We start from the raw sequence: 27,296 nt of genomic DNA on the forward strand, positions 1-27,296 counted from the left end.
ACTCCTTTCTTTTAAGCAGGTTGGCAGGTGCAATATCCTGAAATATTTGGAGCGAGTGCCCCAGGAATTCCAGCTTGGAGAGCTTTCGGGCCTCTCTAAGAATGTCCTCCTTGGCCGTATAGTAATGGCAACGTAGAATAACGTCTCTTGGTTGAGCCGTGTCTTGGGAGCGAGGGCGGAGAGCCCTATGGGCCCGGTCCAATAAGAGTTGTTCTTCTGGAAGTGAAGGCGAAAGGTGCACAAACAATTTCTTAAGGTAAGCATGCAGGGACGTCATATCGACGTCCTCCAGGATCCCTCTGACGCGGAGATTGTTACGTGGCGCCCTATTGTCTTGATCTTCTTGGCGCTCCAGGATTACCGCCATCTCCTGTTTTAGGCCCTGATTTTCGTCACCCACACCTTGTTGGAAAGCTAACACTTCATCCAGTTTAGACTCCAAGTGGTCCGTTCTGTCTCCAAGGTCGTTAACGTCGGCCTTAAGAGAGGCAATCGCCGTGTGCACCTCCGCTTGCACGGATTTCCTCGTCTCCTGAATCTCGCGGAAAAGCAGATGTAAGTCTTTCCGAGTCAACGGAGAATGGTCTGAGTCCTACAAATCCGAGACATCAGGTAGCGAGGGCGCTCCCGCGCCTGGGACTTAGTATTTGAGTAAGCATATTTTTTTAGGCTCTGGCTCAGGTCCGCTCCATGTTGCTTTTTGTTACCTCTGGGCATGATGGGAAATATGAGTAGAGTGATCTGAAAAGATCACTGCATTACAGAGCTAGAAAAGTCCCGGTAGTAGGAAATAAACGCTGTAATAATTATAACATAAATATCGATGAGAGAAGGTCCCAAGACTCAGGGCACGCTTTAGTAGATCACATTGTAGGAAAAGTAGGTCCACTCAGGCAGCTGAAATCAAACAACAAAATTCGCCAGTAGATGGAGCTCCAGCTGCAGTTATCATATGTGAAACAAGACAAGACAGCCGGGGCAAGGCAGAAACATAATAGGGGTTCCCCCAGTGTCAGAGTAGCGGTCCCTGGGGGGTCCCCCCCGGTCACCGCCGCTGTTGTCTGATGTGGGTCGGTCCCCCAGAATGAAAGAGTGAGCGGACAGACACAGGCGGCCCCAAGGCACTGAGATGTGGCAATATATGTAATCAGATGGGTCCCCACTGCATATGGCTGTTATTGCTACTTTCAGGGGAACGTGAGGTAGAGCCCAGCGGGTGGCCCCGGACCAGCCAGTAGCCAGGACACCTCACCCCCACCGCCTGCTGCTGAGGGATGCAAAGGTTTTCCCTTTCCCAAAACAAAGATGGCCACCGGCGCCCTGATGAGGCCAGGGGAGCCCTGGCTTATCTCCAGCGAGGGCTCGAAGACAGCAGCTGCCGGGAGAACTGCGGCGCCGGGTGAGGAGGGTAAGGGAGAGCAAGCTCCGTCCGGGTACAGCAGCGACTGAGCCATTCGCGGCCCCACAGAGACCTGCCGCCGCAGCCACCACAGCTCTCGCGATGCCGGGCGGGAACAAGCCGCCGCACTCACTCGGACCAGGGAGCCCGCTGGTCAGCTTCGGAGGTCCCTCCGGCGCACCCGGAAGCCACAACCAGGACGCAATGGGCAGAGGGGAGCCGTGCACAAAGGAAAGGCTTCAGCTCGGGTGAGTTTGAGCAAGATGCTTTGTGATGTCCACGGCGGGGCCTCCTTGTCCGGGTCCCAGCTGGAATTTAGCCCCCGGCTTCAGTCAGGCGCGCAGGCCCCAACCCGCAGTGAGGCAGGAGGCCCCCCCCCGGCTCCGGGACCCGACACACCAAGCACAGAGGGGATCAGGGTAAGAGGCAGTAGGGTATATAAGCCCAACCACGGCTGGAAAAAGGGGTTTTATGGCTGATTTATGCACAGGGACCTGGAGCTCCTCACACACACAGCCTTCCAGCTTGCCAGCCAGGCCACGCCCCCCCTACTAATTATTTTTAATATGTTGAAAGTTACATCCAACTCATCTGTCAATGCCGGGTACTTCAGCTGGTCGCAAATAAGACAAAAAAGAAGAGGAGGATTGGGACTTACCAGCTCTGACTAGGCTGGCTATGTCAATGACATACATCACAGCAGGACTCTATGATGTCACTCAGCATGAGTACAGAAGACAGTGCTTGGCTCAGAACATTGTCAATCAGCTGCATGTGAGCAGGGTTCCATGTGATATACAGATGTGTCCTCCCTCATCTTTGCTCTGTGCGCTACAAGTCGCATAACGTGTGAATGTCGTGTGATTAAGTAGCGTTGAGCGTTTTGTTTTTTGCCACGAAAATGCATCTTAGACAGAATATAGGCATGCTGTATGTAATTTTAATCAGCAGAAGCTGCTTGTGCGTCCTATTACGTTATTTTGCATCTAAGACGCATTTTTGCCTGAAAAAGCAAAAATAGACGCTCGGTGCTACCGAGCCCCACTGAACTCACGCATTATGTGTAACACGACTTGTAGCGCACGGAGCAAAGATGTAAGAGAACACATCTGTATTTCACAGATAAATAATTTTATATTTGACCTTACTAAATTCATTAGCTTCTCTAATCAATTCATGGTCCTATATCTCTAGCACAGGTAGCTTTCTGAAATGTTGGAGATCCTATTTTTTTACTCCCACCACCCTCCCCATTGTGACTTACAACAGAGAGAGAAGTTAAAGAACCATGGCCCTCATTCCGAGTTGATCGGTCGCAAGGCGAATTTAGCAGAGTTACACACGCTAAGCCTACGCCTACTGGGAGTGTATCTTAGCTTCTTAAAATTGCGACCGATGTATTCGCAATATTGCGATTACAAACTACTGAGCAGTTTCTGAGTAACTTCAACCTTACTCTGCCTGTGCGATCAGTTCAGTGCTTGTCGTTCCTGGTTTGACGTCACAAACACACCCAGCGTTCGCCCAGACACTCCTCCGTTTCTCCAGCCACTCCTGCGTTTTTTCCGGAAACGGTAGCGTTTTCAACCACACGCCCATAAAACGCCGTGTTTCCGCCCAGTAACACCCATTTCCTGTCAATCACATTACCATCGCCGGAGCGACGAAAAAGCCGTGAGTAAAAATACTATCTTCATTGTTAAATTACTTGGCGCAGTCGCAGTGCGAATATTGCGCATGCGTACTAAGCGGATTTTCATTGCGATGCGATGAAAAATACCGAGCGAACAACTCGGAATGAGGGCCCATATACACTAATGAATAAGCTTTTTAGTGTCACACTACTATAACTAATGTTAGGCTGGGCGTATAGATGGTTTTTCTTTTGACCTAGCGCTAAAAGAACATGTAAATGTTGAAAGCATAAACAAATTAATTATTACAGTTCGAGCAGAGACGTAGAAATGCTGATTGTGTAATGTTTAGGGGGAATTGGATTATGGCAAAGACTTGTCAGGCCTACGACAGGTTGATTGGTTCATGTCACAGCGACACTTTGCATTAAGTTCACAATTTGTTTTTGATTTTTTGTGTTTGTTATTTATGGAATCTTACCTAGAAATTGTCTGGAAGATATAAGATCTCCTGACTGACTAGTGTTCCCAGTCAGGAACCATTGTACTGTAGCAGAACTCCTTGTTACAGCATAAAATGCACGTCTGAAAAGAAGGTTCTCAGTAGCTTAGACAGTCTTATCTTATGCTTCATCTGCTAAGTGCTGCTTGGTTTACTTATGCAGTATTGGGGGTAATTCCAAGATGATCGCAGCCGGAAATTTTTTAGCAGTTGGGCAAAACCATGTGCACTGCAGGAGGGGGGGGGGGGGGGCAGATATAACATGTGCAGAAAGAGTTAGATTTGGGTGGGTTATTTTGTTTCTGTGCAGGGTAAATACTGGCTGCTTTATTTTTACACTGCAAGTTAGATTGCAGATTGAACACACCCCACCCAAATCTAACTCTCTCTGCACATGTTATATCTGCCTTCCCTGCAGTGCACATGGTTTTGCCCAACTGCTAAAAAAATTCCTGCTGCGATCAACTTGGAATTACCCTCATTGTCTATGTCAGCGATGGCTAACTTATGTCCTAAGCTTGAATTGCTGCTCACAAATTAAGACTGGAATAATATTTTTAACATATTTTCTTTTCTCCTTTCCTCCCACAGACTTGAGTAATTTCAGACCTGTTTATGCACCTAAGGATTTTCTAGAGGTACAGTATTTATGTGTAGAGAGCAGTTGATGTAGAAAGTTCAAGTAAAAGTTGAAATTCATTTTAATATGACCTTTATTTTTTGGCTTTATTAACAGCTGTTGGTCTTTTACATTTTGTTCACACAGACAAAATAGATAAAACATTCAAAATAAATGCAAATAATGTTTTGTTGTTGTGGGAATAAGGTGGACGAGAATTTATCAAGGGATCATCAGATATGCGCACATACGGATGCAGCATGCGTCATTGTCTTCTAGTCCTGGGTGATTTCATTATTCTTCCATGTGCTGCCACTTCAAGGCCGTGCATAGCATCAGTTCTGCTTACCAATGCATAGTAGAAATTGTTCTAATACACCAGATGGCACCTAGATCCGTTCTATGCATGTTGGACGTATGAGAAGTTAATTCTCTGCTTCATCAGTGGTCTGAGCAGGTGTAACGGTGTATTCTACCAGAAGTATCTGATTAGTGGAGAGCTGCAAGTGGTTGACTGTTATAAGGGGCGTATTTACGGCTGATGGGGCCTGTGCCTGTGTGATGGGACCCCTCTGCATTTTTCCTTGTGTTGGCAAGGGTGTCCCTGTGGCGCACAAGAGAGCAAAGGCTCTGCATGGCGCCATCTTTCTGAAGCTGTCACTGGGAAGATGGCGCCTCGTCGGAGGAAAGACACGCTGATACAAGATATGGTAAGTAAATTCTGAGTGCATGGTGTGCGGTGTGGAGCTCCACTGGAAAGAATAAGAGGCCGTGCAATTAAAGTTTAAAGTCGGTTATTGTCTGAGAAGATACTGTAACAATAATAAAGATTGTCAAAAAAATTATGAAAGGGCAGGTCATGCCATTTCGCAATGAACTGTAAGACTCAGAGGAGAGCCCCCAACCCCCTCAATGTTACCACTTTAATTCAACGGCAGTGCAGGACAATTTTATGAACACTGAAAAATCTCTGTATTTCCTATTTCCCACATGCCATAATGTTCTCGACAAAGCATAAAGTAAAAGAAGACCATTCAATTCTCCATTTGTCCTGAGGAACACCTAGCTACAACTGAGGCTATGCATGGATTTACTAAACATATGTGTTTGATGTGCATTAAACATGTTGATGTCATGGATCAAAGGCTAAAGGCCCCCATGCACTGCAACGATATGTCTGAGGCTGAAGTCTGAGGTGATTTCCCTTAAACTCTCCCAGGAGCTTCCCGGGAGTGGTTCCATACGATTTGGTACATTTTGCATGCAATATATCTTATGCGATCCCAGCCATGCCTGCAGGAACCGACATATCACGAGTGCAGCACTAACGATCTAGTGGAGCCGATCTGACCCTCACGGGAACGCGCATCGGATCAGATCAGAAACGCATCTAGAATGCCCGATTTCACCCGATATATTGGCCCGAATGCCCGAAATTGGATGAAATCTGGCATTATCGTTCTAGTGTATGGGGCCCTTTACTCTATGTATAGATTAGTTGACAAGTTTCACAGTGTAGTACTATTAACATACATTCATTGCAAACACTTCCTGTATGGGAAAGGGTGCATAAGATTATTAATGAAGCACCTATGTTGCAATAATTGCTATTAACTAGTTTAATTGTAACATCATATTCTTGGCATGCTGATGGTGTAATCTGACAAGAGCGCTGGTTTTGAATTATATTTTGAGATTTAACCTAAAAATTATGCTGCCAGAGACATTACGTGGCGGCATTATCGGGCTACACCTACCACTGTAGTTACCCTTATTAATAGTTTCACCAATAAACAATTAACCGAGACTCCAAAGGTAATTATATGAGAGTGCAATATCAGTAACACTGAATTTATTTTATTAAATATCTACTGCCCTCTTCCATACTAAATTATCCTGATAAATGAGATTTTAGTTCAGATGAGTGGAATTCTTGTTTTTACAAAACCCACACAGATGGTGTTGAGAAGTAAACTATAAACCATCCATCTAGAAAGAAACGTTTATATATTTCCTGGTTTTAAGTAAATCCCTGTAGACCGGTGTGGAGTTATAAACCTCTGCAGATCTGTTTGGAGTTATAATATCGGCTTGGAAGAAATCTCTTTATCGTCCATCTGGGGGACGCTGCGCACTTACACTTGGGTTAGAGTGTGTGAGTATGGCACAAGCTATGAAAATAACTAACTCCTCCCCCTCTAACCCCTCCCATCAACCCCCTGTTCACAGGAAGTACTCCTCAGTTTTAGTTTTGTGCCTTGGAGTGTAGGCACACTTTTTTTTTTTCTTTTGCTCCTAGGTTTTAGTTAGGTTTTATTTCTAATTGTTTTCTTGTTTGGTGTTTAGTCCTTAATGTTGGTGACAAACACATCCAGAGTGAGAATAGTTAGTTTAGAAGAGCTTCTGTGAGCTCTATTTCTCACTCTGCACTGCCTCTGGCGAGTCAGTACACGGCTGAGGTCCGTGGGTCTCTCCCTTTCGGCTCACAGAATTCGAGGAGGCACTGGGTCAGGTAGGAACAGCCTCAGCCTACTGAGGTAGTGCTGGGCTGTGACCCTACTCATACTAGCATATGACAGTCCCTCAGAGAGAGTCCCCATGCTGTGTGTCTGCTGGCTATATGTCTCCTGTGCCCTAGCTGGGTCACTGTAAGGGCTGTATGAAGGACTGTATATGGCTCAGGGGTTTCTGTGCTGACTCCTGGGGCCAGCGGTGGCGAGGGGACACTGAGGGCAGTATTATAAAGTGCCTCAGGTCCCGGGAAGGAGTCATTTTGTGCAGCTTCTTGCTGCATGCGAAGTCCCTGACTCTGTATTTCTTCAGCCATGAGGCTGTAGCTCAGCACACTAGTGCAAGAAACTAACCTAGCAAGTTGCCTTTACTCAGCTGCTGTTAATCACTAAATTTATACTAAGTTACATCTAATTTTAGCGCCGGATAAAAACAAGTCGATGACAAACTGTCTCGATTTTGTTCTTGAAATTACACTAGTGCAAGAGTCCAATATGTATAGAGACCTAAGTTCTAGCCCAACTCTGGCTAGAAACATTGTTATTAACCTTTTTGTAGGGAGTTGCTGGGTGTTTTGGCGCCCTCAAACCAGTCTAAACTGCCTCACCCGTTTTAGGCCCTGCCCCCAGCAGCCCTGCAGGAAGCTCCTGATCACATGTCAGCAGCTCAGCATGAGGGGGAGGGGAGCACTGTCATTCTTTGCACTGAGATAGTGGGACTATTGCTGTGATCAGTAACAAGCCCACAGGGTGGTGACTTTACAAGTGATCTGCCTATAGTATAATATACACAATAGCAAGTATTCTGGGACTATTGCAGATTTTTGTACTTAGCCCAACAACTATGCCAAATATACACATAATATTTGCTTGTTTAGAAAATTGAGTTTTTATTGTTACTTTCCCATTGCTGCCATATTTGGTCGATTGTTGCAAAAAGGGCTTCGTCCCATGCACGTTTTGTCATACACATCTACAGTGGACCTTGGTTCTGGATTTCTTACTTTGAGGAGGATGGTGTTCAGGGTTCTTCTTTTCGACCCCAGGTATCTCGGTCTTTTGGCTGAGTGCAGGATTTGCAGACCAGTATACACTCTTTTTACAGTTTCCTCAGGGGTCAGTGATCCATGGCATACACTTCCTCTGCAAGATAGAGGCGACTTTACAGGTGGCTCCATTCTCCCGGTCTCATGCCTGGATTCTTCAATCTCAAATTCTATGTTATTAATCCAGGCAGAATTGAGTTTACATAAACAGTTCAGTCTGTCACTTCAAATACAACAATATCTTCGTTGGTGTCTACTCAATCCGCATCTGACCCATGTGACTCCATTTTCTGTCTTGACATGGAAAGTCATAACCACAATCTCATACGTTACGGTTTTGGGTTTCAACTCTGGTTTTCGAAAACATTGAGGTCCGCAGTGGAGATGTCACTTCCATCTCCGGGCAATCCACAGCGCCTTGGCTTCAGCTCAAGGCTTTCTACAAGTGCTTGCTTTGGCAGCACATATACTAAAAAAAAATAATAATTGGAACGACACAGCGAAGATTAGCATGGTCTTGCATCCAGTCGAACTTCGAAACCGCAATGGCCTATATCAACATGTACAGTGGCACTTGCAGCTGGAGAGCCGTCGGAACGGTATCTCACAAAAGCAGAGGGCAGAACTTTGGGTTCTGGCAATATCGTCCGTCTCCAGTTCCAGAATGGACAACTGGGAAGCGGACTTCCCGGGTTGTCATGCTTTTCTGAAGAATGTGAAATAATCCAACAGGTTTTTCTGATTTTGATGTACCTGTGTGACAAGCCGGCATCGACCTCAGGGTTTCTCGTCTTTACTAAATGGACTTCCTTGTTACGGTGATCGCTACGGGTATCCCCTTGTGGCAATCATGGACGCTGTGTTAGCTCCTTGTCACTTTCATCTGGCATATTTGTTTCTGCCTCTGGCAAGATCCAGTGAGTGCTTCAACCCATTTGACCAGTGGCTCTTTCGGACTAACTAAATCGCTCCGGGTTTGCCTGTCGACTCTGCTCTGCAATGCTTCAGACCAGGGTGGCCAAGGCTCCTTGTAGTGTACCTCTTTGGCCAGATCTTCACTTTGTGTCCTCACTGGGATTTGTCTCGTCTGACGGTGACGGCGTGATTGTGGAGAACAGCATCATCAGAGTAATAAGTTTACCTCAGTCGGTAGCCCTGACTATGTTTCAGGCTCGCAAACCAATCACAGTGCTCAGTAAAACTTTTCATCTTTTGGTGCGAATATAAAGGCCTCTCAGCTGGAGTTCTTAGTCTTTTTTGCCTCTTATCCTTTCTACAGAACAATTGTCAGAAGGACTTTGCCTTCTTATCCTCAGATGCAGGGTTCTGCTCTAGATTTTCTTTTTCAGAGATGGTTACCAACATTCTTACGGATGTTCGGTGTTTCCTTCACAGCTTTTGCATATACAGTTTCCCTGTGTAGCTCCTGTGTCTCCGTTGCAGCCTCTGGACTCTGTTGGGTGACGGTTCTTTCCTCTTGCGGTGGTTTTGTTTTGTTTTGCCCATTGCCTCAGCTCTGCGTGTTTCTGAGTTGACAGTCCTTAGCTGCAGTCCCCCTTTGTTGGTTTTTCTATCATGATAGAGTGGTTTTACATACAAAACTCCTCCTTTTTTCAACACAGGAGCTGTGGCTCAGTGCACTAATGCTAAAGACCAGTGTATATTGAGACCTGGGTTCAAGACAAACCGTGAACCAAAACATTTGAAATTCGCCGTACGGACACGTTGTTTTTTCTTAGTGGTGCATCCCAGCGATGTTGATCGGTCTCTAAGAACACTGAGGCTCGTTGGGTCACATCAGCTACCCGTCAGCCTTATGTGTCCTCTGTTGTTCCTGACCCTCTTGTGCGACTCAGGCCATTGGGGCCTTCTGGGCTGTTCGCGGAGGTGCCTCTATTGTGCAGCTGTGTAGAGCGGCAACCTTCACAGGATTCTATTGTTTCCATACTTTTGGTATGGGGGGATGCCTCTGTTGGGCGTCTGATCTTAGGGGCGGATTTCCCGCCTGTTTACCCCCCTCTTTGGCTTGCTTTGGGATATCACCCAAGTGTAAGTGCGCAGCGTCCCCCAGATGGATGATAGAGAAATTTGGATTTTTTACTTACCGTAAAATCTCTTTCTCTGAGTCCATCTGGGGGATGCTGCAATCCCTTCCCCTTTTGTCTGGTTATTGATTGTTGCTTTTGTTTTCTCTCTCTCTGCTTTGTTAAACTTTAACTGAGGAGTACTTCCTGTGAACAGGGGGTTGATGGGAGGAGTTAGAGGGGGAGGAGTTGGTTCTTTTCATAGCTTGTGCCAAACTCCACACACACACACACACACACACACACACACACACACACACACACACACACACACACTCTCTCTCTCTAACCGAGGCATGTCCAAACTGCGGCCCTCCAGCTGTTGAGAAACCACACATCCCAGCATGCCCTGACACAGCTTTAGCATTCTCTGACAGCAAAACTGTGTCAGGGCATGCTGGGATATGTAGTTTCACAACAGCTGGAGGGCCGCAGTTTGGACATGCCTGCTCTAACCCAAGTGTAAGTGTGCAGCGTCCCCCAGATGGACTCAGAGAAAGAGAGATTTTACGGTAAGTAAAAAATCCAAATTTTGTCTTCTACCAAGCATTTTTATTTTTATTGAACAAATTTTATCCCTATATACATCCAGACTTGTCTACTCTAGTCCATCTAATATTCATTTTTTCATGTGAGGTCACATCCATTTATTGCTAATATTGTCTATCTCTGAAGAAGTCCTTTTGGATGAAACACATAGGGTTAACGGTAAGCCGTACCCATATAGCCAGTAGAATACCATCCGCCTAGTGAGCTCATATCCCCATGAGTATAGGTGTGATATCAACATCTACTTCTCTGACGGTTGTGGAATTATTGCTGCCTATTGTATTGTAAGAAGCTACTGTCAATAATTATTATATATTGTATTTTTATGGAAAATAAAACAATATTTTCTATATAATTAGTCCATTGGGCCTCTTTTTTGTGTTGGGTGAAATTTTAAGAAAGAGGGTTTATACCTTTTAAGAGTACGATCTAGAACAAATATTATCTCACTGTGGGAACTCAGGAAATTAGTCCTTTATATATTTAAGTATCTTAAAACTAGGGCCCTCAGACACTATACTGCTTTATTTATCACTTTGGTTCTTGCTAACAAGGGACCGTCCTAGACCTGCAGCTTGTACTCATTGGCGCAAGATAAGGGCATTTTTCTGTGAATATAGATATATAATATACAGTGCATCCGGAAAGTATTCACAACGCTTCCCTTTTTCCACATTTTGTTATGTTACAGCCTTATTCCAAAATGGAATAAATTCATTTTTCCCCCTCAAAATTCTACACACAATACCCTATAATGACAACGTGAAAAAAGTTTTTTTGAGATTTTTGCTAATTTATTTAAAAACAACAACAAAAAAAACTAAGAAATCACATGTACATAAGTATTCACAGCCTTTGCTCAATACTTTGTTGATGCACCTTTGACAGCAATTACAGCCTCAAGTCTTTTTGAATATGATGCCGCAAGCTTGGCACACCTATCTTTGGGCAGTTTCGCCTATTCCTCTTTCCAGCACCTCTCAAGCTCCATCAGGTTGGATTGGAAGCGTCGGTGCACAGGCATTTTCAGATCTCTCCAGAGATGTTCAATTGGATTCAAGTGTGAGCTCTGACTGGGCCACTCAAGGACATTTACAGAGTTGTCCTGAAGCCAATCCTTTGATATCTTGGCTGTGTGCTTAGGGTCGTTGTCCTGGTGAAAGATGAACCGTTGCCCTAGTCTGAGGTCAAGACCGCTCTGGAGCAGGTTTTCATCCAGGATGTCTCTGTACATTGCTGCATTCCTCTTTCTCTCTATCCTGACTAGTCTCCCAGTTCCTGCTGCTGAAAAACATCCCCACAGCATGATGCTTCCACCACCATGCTTCACTGTAGGGATGATATTGGCCTGGTGATGAGCGATGCCTGGTTTCCTCCAAACATGATGCCTGGCATTCACGCCAACAAGTTCAATCTTTATCTTATCAGACCAGATAATTTTTGTTTCTCATGGTCTGAGAGTCCTTCAGGTGCATTTTGGCAAACTCCAGGCGGTCTGCCATGTACTTTTTACTAAGGAGTGGCTTCCGTCTGGCCACTCTACCATACAGGCCTGATTGGTGGATTGCTGCAGAGATGGTTGTCCTTCTGGAAGGTTCTTTCTCCACAGAGGAATGCTGTAGCTCTGACAGAGTGACCATCAGGATCTTGGTCACCTCCCTGACAAGGGCCCTTCTCCGACGATCGCTCAAGATTGTTTTTTAAATCAGGTATTTTTTTATTAATTTTTCAAGTTACATTGCAAAAACAATAACCATTACATTAAAGTGCCATCAATAAAAATAGAAACAGAAACCAGTCGGCCTGTGTGCTTTGTTCTCATTGATATGCAACAACTGGGTACAGTTGCCAAACCGCCAATATTAAGCAAACGATCTCAAATTATAGTACACCATACAATAATGAAATACATAAAGTATGCATAATAAAAAAAGAAGGTATGTCATAGTGAAAGCTAAAAGAGTGAGAGGTATGTAGGATCCCTGCCCAGTCTGGAACTACACCGCCTATCCCATTTCTCATGAAACTTTGATTTCTTTTTCATGACTGGCTACATCATTGACTAGAGACCTCCATTTCTATCTATCTATCTATCTATCTATCTATCTATCTATCTATCTATCTATCTATCTATCTATCTATCTATCTATCTATCTATCTATCAGGTGGATCTATTGGAAACCAAATCTTGCTATTGTGACCTTAGCAAGAGTAGTAAGACACAGAACATATCTATACATTGTAACAGAGTGCATCTCCTCAAGGTCCAGTCCAAATAAGCATATCCTTGAGTGTATAGCAGGAAGGGAAGGGGTCGTCAATAGTACGTCTCTCCATACATTTTCCCCAAAAAAGTTAACCACTGGGCAATCCCATAACATATGCCAGAACCCAGCATTATCAGACCGACATTTGGGACAAAGAGAGTTATTTCTTAGTTCTGCTCTTTGTAAGGACATAGGTGTAAAGTAAACTCTATGAAATACATATAAAAACACTTGTCGATACCTAATAGAAGCCCGATTGCTCAGTTTAGATGGCCGGCCAGCTCTAGGAAGAATCCTGGTGGTTCTGAACTTCTTTCATTTACGGATGATGGAGGCCACTGTGCTCATTGGGACCTTCAAAGCAGCAGATATTTTTCTGTACATTTCCCCAGATTTGTGCCTCGAGACAATCCTGTCTCGGAGGTCTACAGACAATTCCTTTGACTTCATGCTTGGTTTGTGCTCAGACATGTACTGTTAAGTGTGGGATCTTTATATAGACAGGTGTGTGCCTTTCCAAATCATGTCCAATCAACTGAATTTACCACAGGTGGACTCCAATAAAGCTGTAGGAACAGCTCAAGGATGATAAGTGGAAACAGGATGCACCTGAGCTCAATTTTGAGCTTCATGGCAAAGGCTGTGAATGCTTATGTACATGTGATTTCTTAGCTTTTTATTTTTAATACATTTGCAAAAATCACAATAACTTTTTTCACGTGGTCTTTATGGGGTATTGTATGTAGAATTTTGAGGGAAAAAAAACATTTCTCTGCAGCGGGGTACACTGTGTTCCACAGGGAATACATCAGGGTGTAGAGCTGAATCTTTGATCAGGCAAAGCTTTGACTGTCCCAGGATGCATTGGGGCCTCTTCTATAACCCCGCCTCCAGGCACTGAGCTCAGTTTCAAGTGGTGCCTGCAGGCAGCAGGTCATCTAACAGGCGGGCTGCACTGCGCAGCCCTGAAAAAGCTGAAGACTTTAAGGGACGCAGCGCTGTTATGTAACGGTGACATTCAGTGCTGCATCTCCGTCACCTCCCAAGCGGCGTCGCATACTCCCACGGCTCAGATCCCAGGTACTTGCGGTGGAGACGCTCTGGCTTAGGCACACAGTCGCAGATGCTCTCCTAGCTTGCTGCGAATGGTGGAGGTAAGAGCGTCCCCCCAGACGGGACCGCCACTGAATTGCGTTCCTGTCACAGTCTAGGGAGACTGACTGCGACACTGGCGTGGACACTGTTACCGAGCAGGGACCCCACTATATCCGCCAGGGCATAGGAGTACAGGTCGGGTGTACTAATGCCCCTATTGGTAAGGCTCCGTAATACCGGCGGTGAGGCCCAGCATTGGGGAGTGTGCGCTTGACCTGTAGACCCTCCCGTCCTGGAGCTGCCTCACACTCTCCCTCAGTTCCTGACAGAGACGCTGGGCACCATCTTCTGAGCATAGCTGCTACTGGTCTCTGGGATTGCAGGCCAAGGTCTCCCCTGTAGAGCCGCCTGTCCACAGTGCTGAGACTTTACAGACACTTGAGTATTATACATGCCTTATTACAGACAGCGTTAGTTAAGAAAGAGTGTACCTATTACAGAATATATTGTACGAGTATTCTGATATATACCTCCGGTCTAGGACCGCTCTGTGTTTCTCATACGTCCTAGAGGATGCTGGGGACTCCGTAAGGACCATGGGGTATAGACGGGATCCGCAGGAGACATGGGCACACTATAAGACTTTGAATGGGTGTGAACTGGCTCCTCCCTCTATGCCCCTCCTCCAGACTCCAGTTAGATTCTGTGCCCAAAAGAGACTGGACACATACTAGGGTAGCTCTCCTGAGTTTCTCTGAAAATACTTTGTTAGGTTTTTTATTTTCAAAAAGACCTGCTGGCTAGTCAGACCTACCTCTTCTGAGTTAAGGGCTCTGCTTCTTAGGCTACTGGACACCATTAGCTCCAGAGGGTTTGATCACTTGGTGCGCCTAGCTGCTTGTTCCCGGAGCCGCGCTGTCAACCCCCTCACAGAAGCCAGAAGAAAGAAGCCGGGTGAGTATTAGAAGAACAGAAGACTTCAGTGACGGTAGAAGACTTCAGAGTCTCGGAGGTACAGCGCAGCGGTCGCGCTGCGCGCCATTGCTCCCACACACCAACGGTACTACAAGGGTGCAGGGCGCAGGGGGGGGCGCCCTGGGCAGCAATATACCTCTTCAATAAGCCTGGCAAAAGATGTATACAGTGCATAGGCACTGTATACGGCCCCCCGCCAATATAAAATTGTAAAATTATAGCGGGGCTGAAGCGCGCCGAGAAGGGTGCGTGGCTTAGCCCTCACAACTCGATACAGCGCCATTTTCTCCTCACAGAGACGCTGTCCCCGCCAAAACAGTGTTAGACAGCTAGCAGTGAAAAACGAGGGGGGGCACAGGGATTTAGTGCGATTATAGGTGAAAAATGTAGCACTATATACTATAATGTGCGTGTAGTAAATGAGTTGTAAATAAGTTTCTTGTTTTCCCTGTCAGATATACCCATTGTAGCTTTCTTGTACACATGTGTCAGGGCTCTGCCGCAAAACAGCTATGGGAATCCCTCTGTCGGCATTGCCGACTCCTGATGGTACTTGATTCAGTATATGAAGTGTCAGCAGGTCGGTAGTTGTATGCTTTTTTAAAAGTAAACACTGTATGGGAGGCACAGTAGTATGTGGGTGACGCTGTCGGCACCAACTGTTATTGCTGGGTTTAAATTAACATGCTGTAAATAACCTATACCTGTGTGTATATGTATGTATGTATATATGTATCTATATATATATATATATATATATATATATATATAAATATGTGTGTGTATGGTACGGTTCCATTGGCCTGTTGCTCGAGCACAGCCGTGGTTGTATTTGTGGGGGAGTGATATTAAAATTATGTGTATATACTTCCCTCAGACCCCGCGGTGTTGCAAGAATGTTATTTTACCTGGTTACTACTCCCTGTTGTCGACGAATACTATGTTTTATATCGACCATAAGGTTTCCTGGTTAGATCCACAACTTGGCCATTCTGTACACATACACATTCAGAACACATTAATGTCACTAGGGGCCCTGCGGTTCCGGGGTATCCGGACTCCAGGTCGACAGTACAAAGGTCGACACACCTTAGGTCGATGCCAATTGGTCGACACACCTTAGGTCGACATGGACAAAAGGTCGACAGGAACAAGGTCGACATGGGAAAAGGTCGACATGAGTTTTTCACATTTTTTTCCTTTTTTTGAATTTTTTCATACTTAACGATCCACGTGGACTACGATTGGAACGGTAAAGTGTGCCGAGCGAAGCGGTAGCGGAGCGAAGGCACCATGCCCGAAGCATGGCGAGTGAAGCGGTGCACTAATTGGGGTTCCCGGTCACTCTACGAAGAAAACGACACAAACCCCCCCCATAAAAAACTCATGTCGACCTTTTTCCATGTCGACCTTTTTCCATGTCGACCTTTTTCCATGTCGACCTTTTTCCATGTCGACCTTTTTCCATGTCGACCTTGTTCCTGTCAACCTTTTGTCCATGTCGACCTTTCGTCCATGTCGACCTAAGGTGTCGACCAATTGGCGTCGACCTAAGGTGTGTCGACCTTTGTGCTATCGACCCTCAGTCCCAGACCCGGTTCCGGACAAGATACTTATATGTATGATATATATATATATATATATATATATAGGATATGTGTATTAAAATATGTATATTCATATTACAATTTCTAATGAATGCTGAAGTAAAATTATTCCTTCTCATGTGCTGGTCGCTCTGTTGATAAAGCTCTAGGTCAGCCGTGAAGAGATGGTCTCAAATCCTCACGAGGAGTCCGAGTGTTTATTCTTTTCCCGCCGCGGATAGAATAAAGTGAATGTCAACCCCTGGTCTGCCCGGGGTCCTATCAGAAAGGATCGGATACAGGAAGCTAAGTGATATTTTAATTATATGCTTTGATGATATTTGCATTGCATACGCATGGGAGAGTGCTTGTATTCAGAAATGGTCGGTTACCTTGGCATCCGATAGAATTATCCTAGCGAAAGTGGGAATATTTCTTAAGTTGGGTCTGCTTTAGAACATTGCAGCAGGCTGCCGTGTGACTACAAGAGGTATGGGACTCTTGGGTGCGCGGGCCATTTCCATGGCCCTCTCGACTGGGAGGGCGTTGTGGATTCATCAAGAGAATGCTGAGGCTGACTCCGAGAGATACTGGAGTATCTTCCCTATGAAGGTGTAACCGGTGTTTAGACATGCCTTGGTTAACTTAATCTCTGCAGATACCACTGGTAAGTCTACCTTCTTGATATAGGTTCCCTCACAAAGGTTGATGATGTATTCTTTTGTGGGATGCAGTCATTTTAACCGGGCGGATACCGTTCTTTTTTTCCCTTTCTTTGCAGATAGTGGAAGGTGAAAAGGTAAGAGGTCTGCCGCCTTTACAGGTTCGCAGAAGCAGATATCGTCTTCTGTTTCTACCACATCCGCTGCATGTCGCTGGATTTATCTTGCTGGAGCCCGCATCGGTGGGAACTCGTCTAATACTCCAGTCAGTCCTGGAATGGACTTGGACCAGTGAGTTGAAAATAGAATCCAAAGGGGGACATACTGGAGTTTCCAGTTGATTCCCCTCGCTGATTTTTCAAATAGATCTTTCCGATTCTCCTCTGGAAGGGGAGGTAGTATGCGACGCCTTACCAGAATTGCGTCAGGATCAGGACATTGTCCTGCTGTCCCTGTCATAAAAAATAAAAATAAAAAAATTCTACTTAAGAAGTTGAAGTACAGGATGGAATCTCTCCGGCAGGGATCTCCAACACGTAAAAGAAGAAAGTGGGTTTAAATGCATTAAGCTTATCTGGGTTTACTAATCTAGGATTGTCATTGCCATTTCATCGGTGGAATGGCAGTATGATGGTTTTCCTTCAATAGTAAGAGCCATTATTATTCTGTACTGGGACGCTCTCCTGACTACGGCGAGGTCAAGAAACAAATCGCTGTTTCTCTCTGACAGTTCTTCAACAGAGAATCGCTGTTGATCCCAACAACGCAAATGTCGGAGGTGGGAATATGATTAGATATTGAACTGTTGAGAGTTTTTTTTTTCCTGTGGAAAGAGATCTGAGGATCCGGAGTCGGATCAGATTTGCAGTGACAACCCATCAAGATGTTCCGTTGATGAAGAAGATGGTTGCGGCTGAAGAGGCCTCTACGGTGAGCAGGTCAAATGCCAGAGTGGTTTTCACGGGACCAGTTGGACATGTGGTCAGGGTCTCACCTGCACATGCACTGGAAAGTAATCCTAAGGACCAGGATATCGCTCCTGTGGTGTCTGCACAGTTCTCACCTTTTGGAGGGACGAAGGTTCGGGATCCAGGATTAGATCCTGGTGTCCATGCATCCAGGTCTCCGAGGCTGGGGAGCAGTCTTTCCGGGGGGGGGGGGAATTGGCCCGTCTTAATTCTGTCGGACGACTTAACAGGAACAAGGAGCAAAGCGGCAATGGCAGAAGCCGCAAAAGTTTTCCGCTGGGCGGAAAGACAGGTAAACGCTATATTAGCAGTCTTCGTTCCGGATGTAGACGACTGAGAAATAGATTTCCTCTGCAGACGCGATCTCCATCCGGGAGAAATAGAGTCGTCATCGAGAAGTTTTCACAGAAGTGACAAGTCTTTGAGGAGTGCCTCAATTGGACATGATGGCGTCTCGCCTCAACGAGAGACCTCAGGGATATTGTTCCAGGTCAGAGGACACTCAAGCTATAGCAGTGGACGCCCTCGTGACACCTTGGGTGTTTTCAGTCGGTCTATTTGTCCCCTCCACTTTCACTCTTCTGAAGGTGATAAACGTAAGAAGAACAAAGGTTCAGGCGACCCTCATTGTTCCGGTCTAGCCAAGGAGGGCTTGGTATTCAGATCTTCCAGATTTACTTATAGAACATCCCTGGCCTCTTCCTCTACGAGAGGACCTGTTACAGCAAGATCCGGGCGTGTATCAGGACTTACCGCGGCTGCGTTTGACAGCGTGGCGGTTGAACGCCATATCCTAGCCCAAAAGGGTATTCCCAGTGAAGTCATTACTACACTTCTTCAGGCTAGAAAAGAAGTAACGGCAAAGCATTACCACCGTATTTGGAGAAAATCTGTGTCTTGGTGTGAATCCAAGAAGGCTCCTACGGCAGAATTTCAGCTGGGTCGTTTTTCCCCATTCTTTGCAAGCAGGTGTGGATGCAGGCCTAAAGTTTGGCTCCATTTCTGTGCAGTTTTTGGCCTTATAAATTTTCTTTCAAAAAGAATTGCCCATTTTTCCGGAAGTTCAGACTTTTGTGAAAGGAGTACTGCACATCCACCCTCCATTTGTGCCCCCATTGGCACCGTGGGACCTTGACGTGGTGTTGCAGTTTCTTATGTCGCGCTAGTTGATACCTTTATGAAAGGTTGTGTTAAAATTTCCCTCTTAGAAAGTGGTCATGCTATTGGCCTTGGCGTCCGCAAGGCGGGTGTCGGAAGTAGCGGCTTTGTCTCACAAAAGCCTTGTTTGATCTTCCATGAGGATAGAGTGGAATTGAGAACTCGGAAAATAGTTCTGCCAAAAGTGGTTTCCGTGTTTCACAGTAACCAGCCTATTTTGTTGCCTGTGGTTACTTAAGCATTGGCTGATTCATAGTCTCTCGATGTAGTCAGGGCTTTGAATATTTATGTCGCCAATTAGGCTCAGATTGGGGAAACGGAGGCTCTGTTGTCCGGTATGCTCCCAGCGTAATTGGGGCGCCTGCTTCTATGCAGTCTGTTACCCGCTGGATCTGTGATACGATTCGGCATGCTTGTTCTACGGCTGGATTGCCGTTACCGAAGACTGTGGAGACCCATTCTACCAGTAAGATGGGTTTTTCTTGGGCGGATGCCCGAGGAGTCTCGGCGGTTCAACTTTGCCGAGCGGCTACTTGGTCTGGTTCAAACACTTTTGCTAAGTTCTACAAGTTTGATACCCTGGCTGATGGGGACCTCCATATTTGCTCAATTGGTGCTGCAGAGTCGTCCGCACTCTCCCGCCCGGTCTGGAGCTTTGGTATAAACCCCATGGTCCTTATGGAGTCCCCAGCATCCTCTAGGACGTATGAGAAAATAGTATTTTAATACCTACCGGTAAATCCTTTTCTCTTAGTCCGTAGAGGATGCTGGACGCCCGTCCCAGTGCGTACTGTGTCTGCAGTTCTTGGTTATGGTTACACTCTGGTGGTGTTTCTTTTCAGTCAGGCTGTTGCTGACGTTCATGCCATGGCATGCGGTATCTTTTATTGGGTGTGTTGACACACAGGTTGTGTTACATATTCTCTCAGCTTGTGGCTGTATATTTTTCATGCCGTTGGCTGGTGTTCTATTGAATACCACGTTCTGCGGCATGTTCGAGGTGTGAGCTGGTATGACACTCACCGTGTTTACACAATAAATTCTTTTCTCGAAATGTCCGTCTCCCTGGGCGCAGTTCTCTAACTGGAGTCTGGAGGAGGGACATAGAGGGAGGAGCCAGTTCACACCCATTCAAAGTCTTTTAGTGTGCCCATGTCTCCTGCGGATCCCGTCTATACCCCATGGTCCTTACGGAGTCCCCAACATCCTCTACGGAGTAAGTGAAAAGGATTTACCGGTAGGTATTAAAATCCTATTTTTTATATATATAATTAGTCCACTGCAGTTTTATTGTGCTTATAATAATTTCTGCATTGCCAGTGACTGTGTGTGCCTGTTCCTGCTTTGTGGTTTCACTCTCATGTGTATCCCATCTAAGGTAGCTTTCACTATATTCTATACCCGAAGGGACTTGGTGCATCTGGGTCCTCTAATATAGTGTACACGGTACTTATCGCTATACGGATATTTTACTTTGTTACAGTCACGTACACCAGGATTTAGGGGGTAATTCCAAGTTGATCGCAGCAGGAAATTTTTTAGCAGTTGGGCAAAACCATGTTCACTGCAGGAGGGGCAGATATAACATGTGCAGAGAGAGATAGATTTGGGTGTGGTGAGTTCAATCTGCAATCTAAATTGCAGTGTAAAAATAATGCAGCCAGCATTTACCCTGCACAGAAACAAAATAACCCACCCAAATCTAACTCTCTCTGCAAATGTTATATCTGCCCCCCCTGCAGTGCACATGGTTTTGCCCAACTGCTAAAAAATATCCTGCTGCGATCAACTTGGAATTACCCCCTTAGTTCACAAGTTTGTGTATTCTGACGCTGTTTGTGTACTTTGTCCGCATGTTGTGTACTCTGTCTGGCTTCATCGTACTTAGCGCAGGATGATATTGGATAATAATATAAAAAGTAGAGATGCCAGTGATTTTAAAAATGTATGCTTTATCACAATTTAAAAAACACGTACAAATACATTACAACATGTTATGAAAAGAATAGACTAAATGTACCAGTCTCTTCCACATCTCCAATCCACGGTTTTTGTGCAAACTCGGTTTTAGCAGAAGCTTTAGCAAATAGTTGTGACACAAACTTGTTGCCAAATTGTAACTATATCTCAGTGTCAATCACTAATGTAACAACTATGGTGGTCATTCTGAGTTGATCGTAGCTGTGCTAAGTTTAGCACAGCTACGATCGTTAACTCAGACGTGCGGGGGGACGCCCAGCACAGGGCTAGTCCGCCCCGCATGTCAGTGCCGCCCCCCCCGCACAAATATAAAAGCATCGCACAGAGGCGATGCCTTGGTATTTGAGGAGTAACTCCCGGCCAGCGAAGCTCCTGCGGCTGGCCGGGAGTTACTCGTCATTCCTGCTGGCCGCAGCGTCTGCGTGACACGTCCCCCCAACGATCCGCCAACGCCTGCGTTGGCCGGACTGCTCCCCCTAAACGGCGGCTTAACGCCACTGTTCAGCCCCCTCCCTCCTAGCGACCGCCTCTGTCTCAGAGGCGATCGCTAGGTAACGAAAGCTGCCATGCGCCGGCGCACTGCGGCATCGGCGCATGCGCAGTTCCGACCCGATCGCTGCGCTGCGACAAACTGCAGCGAGCGAGTTGGAATGACCCCCTATGTTAATGTCCAGAAACTTCGAATCTTAGCACATAGTTTTAGCACAAACTTGTTACCAAATTGTAATTATATGGCAGAATGTCGGTCACGAGTGTAACAATTTTATGAGTGTCCAGACACTTTGTATCTTATTAAATTAATCTCCGGCTAAGTGACTGGCAAGAGCTTTAAAACGATGAATATAGGCCAGCTGATCAATATACTCACAGCACCGTTTAGCAGTCCCGCTAATGGCATAGATGAGAAGGAATTGCCGCTCTGCCTGTACGGAGCCCCAGTTGGAATCGCCGCTTGTTTCCACTTGTGTGTTCGGTCACCGCTTGGCCCGCACACGGAATGGGCTACCTTATTAGGTGTGAGGCTCCCCCTGCATTAAGCAGTGTCTTGGTATATTACACAGTTCTGAGAGCCGGTCGTCCCCGGTTGTCCCGACCACCGCTATCCTTACTGCTCAGGACACGGTGGTTATAGGCAGATGGATCCCTGGGTGCTGTTAGTAATGCTCTGTCCACAGCTTCACCAGCCCACACCAAGTGGTTAACAGAGTCCAAACGCGTTTCGTCACTTCCTGTGACTTCTTCACCTATTGAATAATATAGGCCCTATGTACTAAAGCTTCTGCTAAAACAGAGTTTGCACAAAAAACATGGATTGGATATGTGGAAGACTAGTACATTTAGTCTATTCTTTGAATAATATGTTGTAATGTATTTGTACGTGTTTTTTAAATTGTGATAAAGCATACATTTTTAAAACCACTGGCATCTCTGCTTTTTATATTATTATTATCCAATATCATCCTGCGCGAGCTTCCTTTGTTTTTGGTGGTAATTTGTAATTTATATTAAAACTCCTACAGAAGAGTTTTTGGGGATTGCTGTAGGTGATTTTATTCTGATATTCCTACCAATCACACAATTTAAATCGTTTGCTGGCGCCTTGAGAGTTTTCTTGTATAAATTGTGTTCATCGTACTTATAGCCTGATTGTTGCTTTATCACAATGTCTAAAAATAAGGGCAGAAAACTCTGGAAGCTCCTGTAAGTTGCAAGGCATGCTCCAGAGGTTTACCTGAGGGGGAAGTATTGTGTGATGGTCTGTGTTCTAAATGTCATACATCTCCCAGTCAGCCTGCAGCTCCTGTAATTACAATGGAGCCACCCTGGGCTATGTTCACTACCCTCCTGGGGACTCTAGTGGACTGTTTAGCCCCCCTATGGGACCTCTGGTGCCACTGCCACCACAAGTTGTCTCTATAGTAAAAAGAAGTGGATACTGGCGCCGGCTGAATCTCAGAATAAAGAACGTATACAATTGTATCAATTAAAAAACACACATTTATTAAAAATAGAACTATAAAGTGTATATATAACACATGTATTTGCAGAGAGATATTAATAAAAATGATGAAAAATAAATAAAATGTAACAAATTGAGAGTCTCTCAGATTGGCTGTAGACCACTTCAATATTGAAAAAGGGCAATAATCACTGATAATCTGGCTGGAACTCAGTCCTCCAAGTTATCCTCATAGATTTGTGGTTATAAATATTACCATGATCTCAGAAGAAGGTCCCCTTGGTTCTCAATTGCAGATAGAGGTCCAATGGCAGCAGGGGAGTAAACAGAGATTCCAAGCAAAGCCGTAAGAGGTAATTCTTGAGGATTCCAAAAGTCCCAAAGTTTGCCAGAGAATTCCAAGTGAAAGCCAATGTGGTGCCCGTGGTCAAATAAGAAGGGTGGCTCGGTGTACTGAGACAGACTTATATACCCTCATAATTTGGGGTGAGTTGGAACACCTGCCCACAGTGATCAACAGGTGAACAAACACACAAAAAAAAAGATATTAAAATATGAAATATAAAATGCAAAATACACTTTGGATAAGATAGAAGGCAATCCTACTGTAATATATAGTATCTCAAAGACTTTATATAAGGAAACGAGCATGAGAAAGTATAAAAACATTGGAAAGTAAAGTATTATTGAATTAATTACTTCCTAGTCACGTGGTCCATCCCGATCACGTGACTGGACGATAACCTATCGCTGTAATAGTAGGGTATCTCCGACACGCCATGAGGGCCGGAAATGTCCATATTAGGAGACATTCCGGTCACGTGACAGTGTTGAGCCACGTGATCGGAAGATTATAGCGGTTCACACAAGGGAAGTCTCACGTATGAGATAATGGAGACGTTGCGTTCCACAGACGTGATCAGTATGTATCGCGGGTTGTCATGGTAACCCGCCGCAATAGGCTGTGTTGTTCCGTGCAGTGACAGACTGTATTTATAAACACGGCATTGATGTTCATCTTTAGTATGGTTACATATCTTAATACAACTGAGTGAATATATCTATTGAATTTGTTTAGACCTCAGTCGAATTCAAAACATATTGGAGACAGCAAATGCCAGTAAAGTTAAAAATATCTATACAGCATTCTGGAAATGGGAATGAGGAGAGATGTAATGATATAAGCAGAAGGTAACAGGGAACACCCAAATTCATGGAAAACTATAAACAGAGTATACGAAAGGTGTGGTAGTGAACGGGCTAAACTAATACATATATACATATAAAAATATACATAGAATCCAATTCATATATGTAGTAAGTACAAATGTCACCAAAATAGATAAGAATTCAAGTCCTTATTGGGCAAATCGAGAAAGGATAAGGGATGGGGGATTCAATAATTAATATATTTATTATTTATTTATTCGAATAGTGATCCTATCAAAAGGAGGCTCTGAATGTTAAGTCCTTAAGAAATAGGCAAAGTAAGGAACCTCCTACATGTATTATTATCAAAAACTCCTTGAATAGAGATTGCGGTAGTACTCCATATTCTTAGGTTAAACAATAATCAAAAATGGTCAGAGTAGTAAAACAAATGCCCCAAGTTTATGAATTAGAATACTAATGAAAGTGATGAGGTGGCCCCAGAGGAGATTACCTGAAAGCACAGAACGGAACACCTAGGGTATGGTATTCAGCTCAATATTCTCATTTAATCCCTCTGGATGTAGTGAATTAAGTTTGAATATCCAGTAGATTTCCCTACAGCACAGCTTGTTAAACCTGTCACCCCCTCTGGGTGTGGGGGCGATATGTTCCAAGCAAACTAGTTTGAGACTTCTAGGGTCACCCTCATGAATAAGATTGAAATGACGTGAGACGCTGTGTAGATTGTACCGTTTAATAATATTTCTACGATGTTCCATAAAACGTACATGAATGGCTCTTGTAGTTCTCCCAACATAGTTCAATCCACACCCACAGGTAAGTAAATAAATGATAAATCTTGAGTCACAGTTCATAAATGACTCAAGTTTATAGGGATCTTCATTACCAGGTAATTTTATAGTAGTGGTCTTTTTCTGCATGTAGGTGCATGTAGTGCACCTAGGTTTGCCGCATCTGTGGCAGCCTAATGGTTTTGTAGTTAGCCATGTACAACCCTGGGGGATATTTATCGGTTCGCCCGACCTCAAATGGCTGGGTGCCAGTATAGATTTCAGAGATTTATTTTTCTTATATATTACACATGGTTTAGAAGGTAACATTTCATTCAGGACTTTATCCTGTTTCAATACTCTATAGTTTTTAAAAATGATGTTTTTAATCTGACTAGCACAGTTGTTATATTTGCATACAAATGCAAGTTGTCTAGGGTCTTCATACCTAGTTCCTCGGGTATTAGAATTAAAGTGAGAATTTTGTTTGTGAGGTTTCATTTGTAATAGGTTGTTTCTATCCATTGAGAGAACTTCCTTATATGCTTCATCAAGTAATGCCTCAGGGTAATTACGATATTTGAGAGCATTCATTAGTTCATGAGCCTGGGTGGTAAAGGAATCTAAAGTGGAACAATTTCGTCTCAAGCGCATTAATTGACCTTTGGGTATATTGTGTTAACAAGGTGCATAATGTGCACTGTCATAATGTAAGTAGGAATGAGTGTTGACTGGTTTTGAATAATTAGAAGTTGTAATTTGATTGTCAATTATTTCGAGGGTCACATCCAGAAAATCAATACGTTTTGTGTTGTGAGTGTAAGTAAACACTAAATTATATGTGTTAGAATTAAGATAGGAAACAAAATTCGAAATAGAAAGATCATCCCCATCCCAAATAATAAAGAGATCGTCAATGTAACGGCCATAGAAGACCAGATTCGCCTCCCAGTCACTACCCCACACGAGCGAGTCCTCTAGGTCGCCCATGTAGAGATTGGCGTAACTGGGTGCGAACCTGGTCCCCATGGCCGTCCCCATGACTTGTAAGTAGTGATGACAAAGAAACAAAAAATAATTATGAGATAAAATAAATGAAATGGAGTCAACAATGAAAGTCTGATGTTCGGCACAGAGATCAGCATCCTTATGTAATAATTTGGAAATTATATTCGTGCCACGTGAATGAGGAATATGTGTATATAACGCTTGAACATCAAGGGTTAGGAAGGAATAAGTATTGTGTGATGGTCTGTGTTCTAAATGTCATACATCTCCCAGTCAGCCTGCAGCTCCTGTAATTACAATGGAGCCACCCTGGGCTATGTTCACTACCCTCCTGGGGACTCTAGTGGACTGTTTAGCCCCCCTATGGGACCTCTGGTGCCACTGCCACCACAAGTTGTCTCTATAGTAAATTTGCCTTGGGCGGAAAATTTGTCTACCCATCTGAAACAGTTAAAAATCAGTCTTTGGTGAGAGAGAAATCTACTCCAGGTCACTCCTGTGTCTAAGCGGGCTGCTTCCTCATCACAATCTACTAACCTCTCTGATGTTTCATCTGATGAGGAGGGGGAGCATACGGTCCTGTCAGGCTCTGAATCAAGCGTTACTGATGAGGATTGTACCTTACAGGTTGATGTCTCTGCCCTGGTGGATGCTATTAAGCAGATCTTACAAATCACTGAGGATGAGGATTCCACAACAGTGGCCAAGAAAACTGATATGTTTAATGTTTAAACAACAGAAGGTGGTTAAAACGGTATTACTCCATTCTGAGTAAGTGGACATCTGAATTAAAAATAAATATTTTTATGATGGTCTGGACTATTTTATGTTTTTCTGTCTTTTACATGTAATTTTGTGGGGACTCATGAACAAAGAGAAGCCCTATATAAAAACGTAAAGTTTTTTTAAAATTATTATGGGTTGTTGTATGAACCATCACGATACAGGGTTGTATGTGGTATTTCCTCCTTTCGCTCAAGTTTTGTATATAAATCCTTTGTTCTGTCGCCGCATACTGTAGTTAAGGTCGTGGAAAGTGGATTTGGACTCCAACAAGACCTTGGAGGTACTCCCCTTTTACGGGGGACATTTTATTTGGAGAGCACCTGAATAAAATAGTCTGAATTAGCAGCTGCTAAGACTGCTTTTCTTCCTCCTACGAATCCTTCTGCTCAGAAGGTGAAGACTACCACTTTTCGTTCCTTTCGATCTCAAGAGAAAGCCGCGGGTCAGTCTTACCCCAGACAATCTCGTGCTCCCAAGACCACCAAGCCCAAGATGAAACAGTCCTAGGCAGCTCGTCTGCCTGCTTCAAAACAAGACAAGCTGGCTGCATGACTGGGCGGGCCTC

General features: G+C 44.6%; 1 protein-coding gene across 4 annotated transcripts in view; it reads left to right on the top strand.

Moving 5' to 3' along the window:
* Positions 1-27,296, top strand: part of TBC1D19 (TBC1 domain family member 19) — a 503,848-nt gene that overhangs the window by 208,710 nt on the left and 267,842 nt on the right. For all 4 annotated transcript variants that reach the window (XM_063922181.1, XM_063922190.1, XM_063922171.1 and 1 more), the window contains one exon: positions 4,127-4,173. In XM_063922181.1, the coding sequence (XP_063778251.1) occupies positions 4,127-4,173 (47 nt within the window). The remainder of the gene's footprint in view (positions 1-4,126; positions 4,174-27,296) is intronic.

Source organism: Pseudophryne corroboree, chromosome 1 (genome assembly GCF_028390025.1).
Source record: "Pseudophryne corroboree isolate aPseCor3 chromosome 1, aPseCor3.hap2, whole genome shotgun sequence".
NCBI lineage: Eukaryota > Metazoa > Chordata > Amphibia > Anura > Myobatrachidae > Pseudophryne > Pseudophryne corroboree.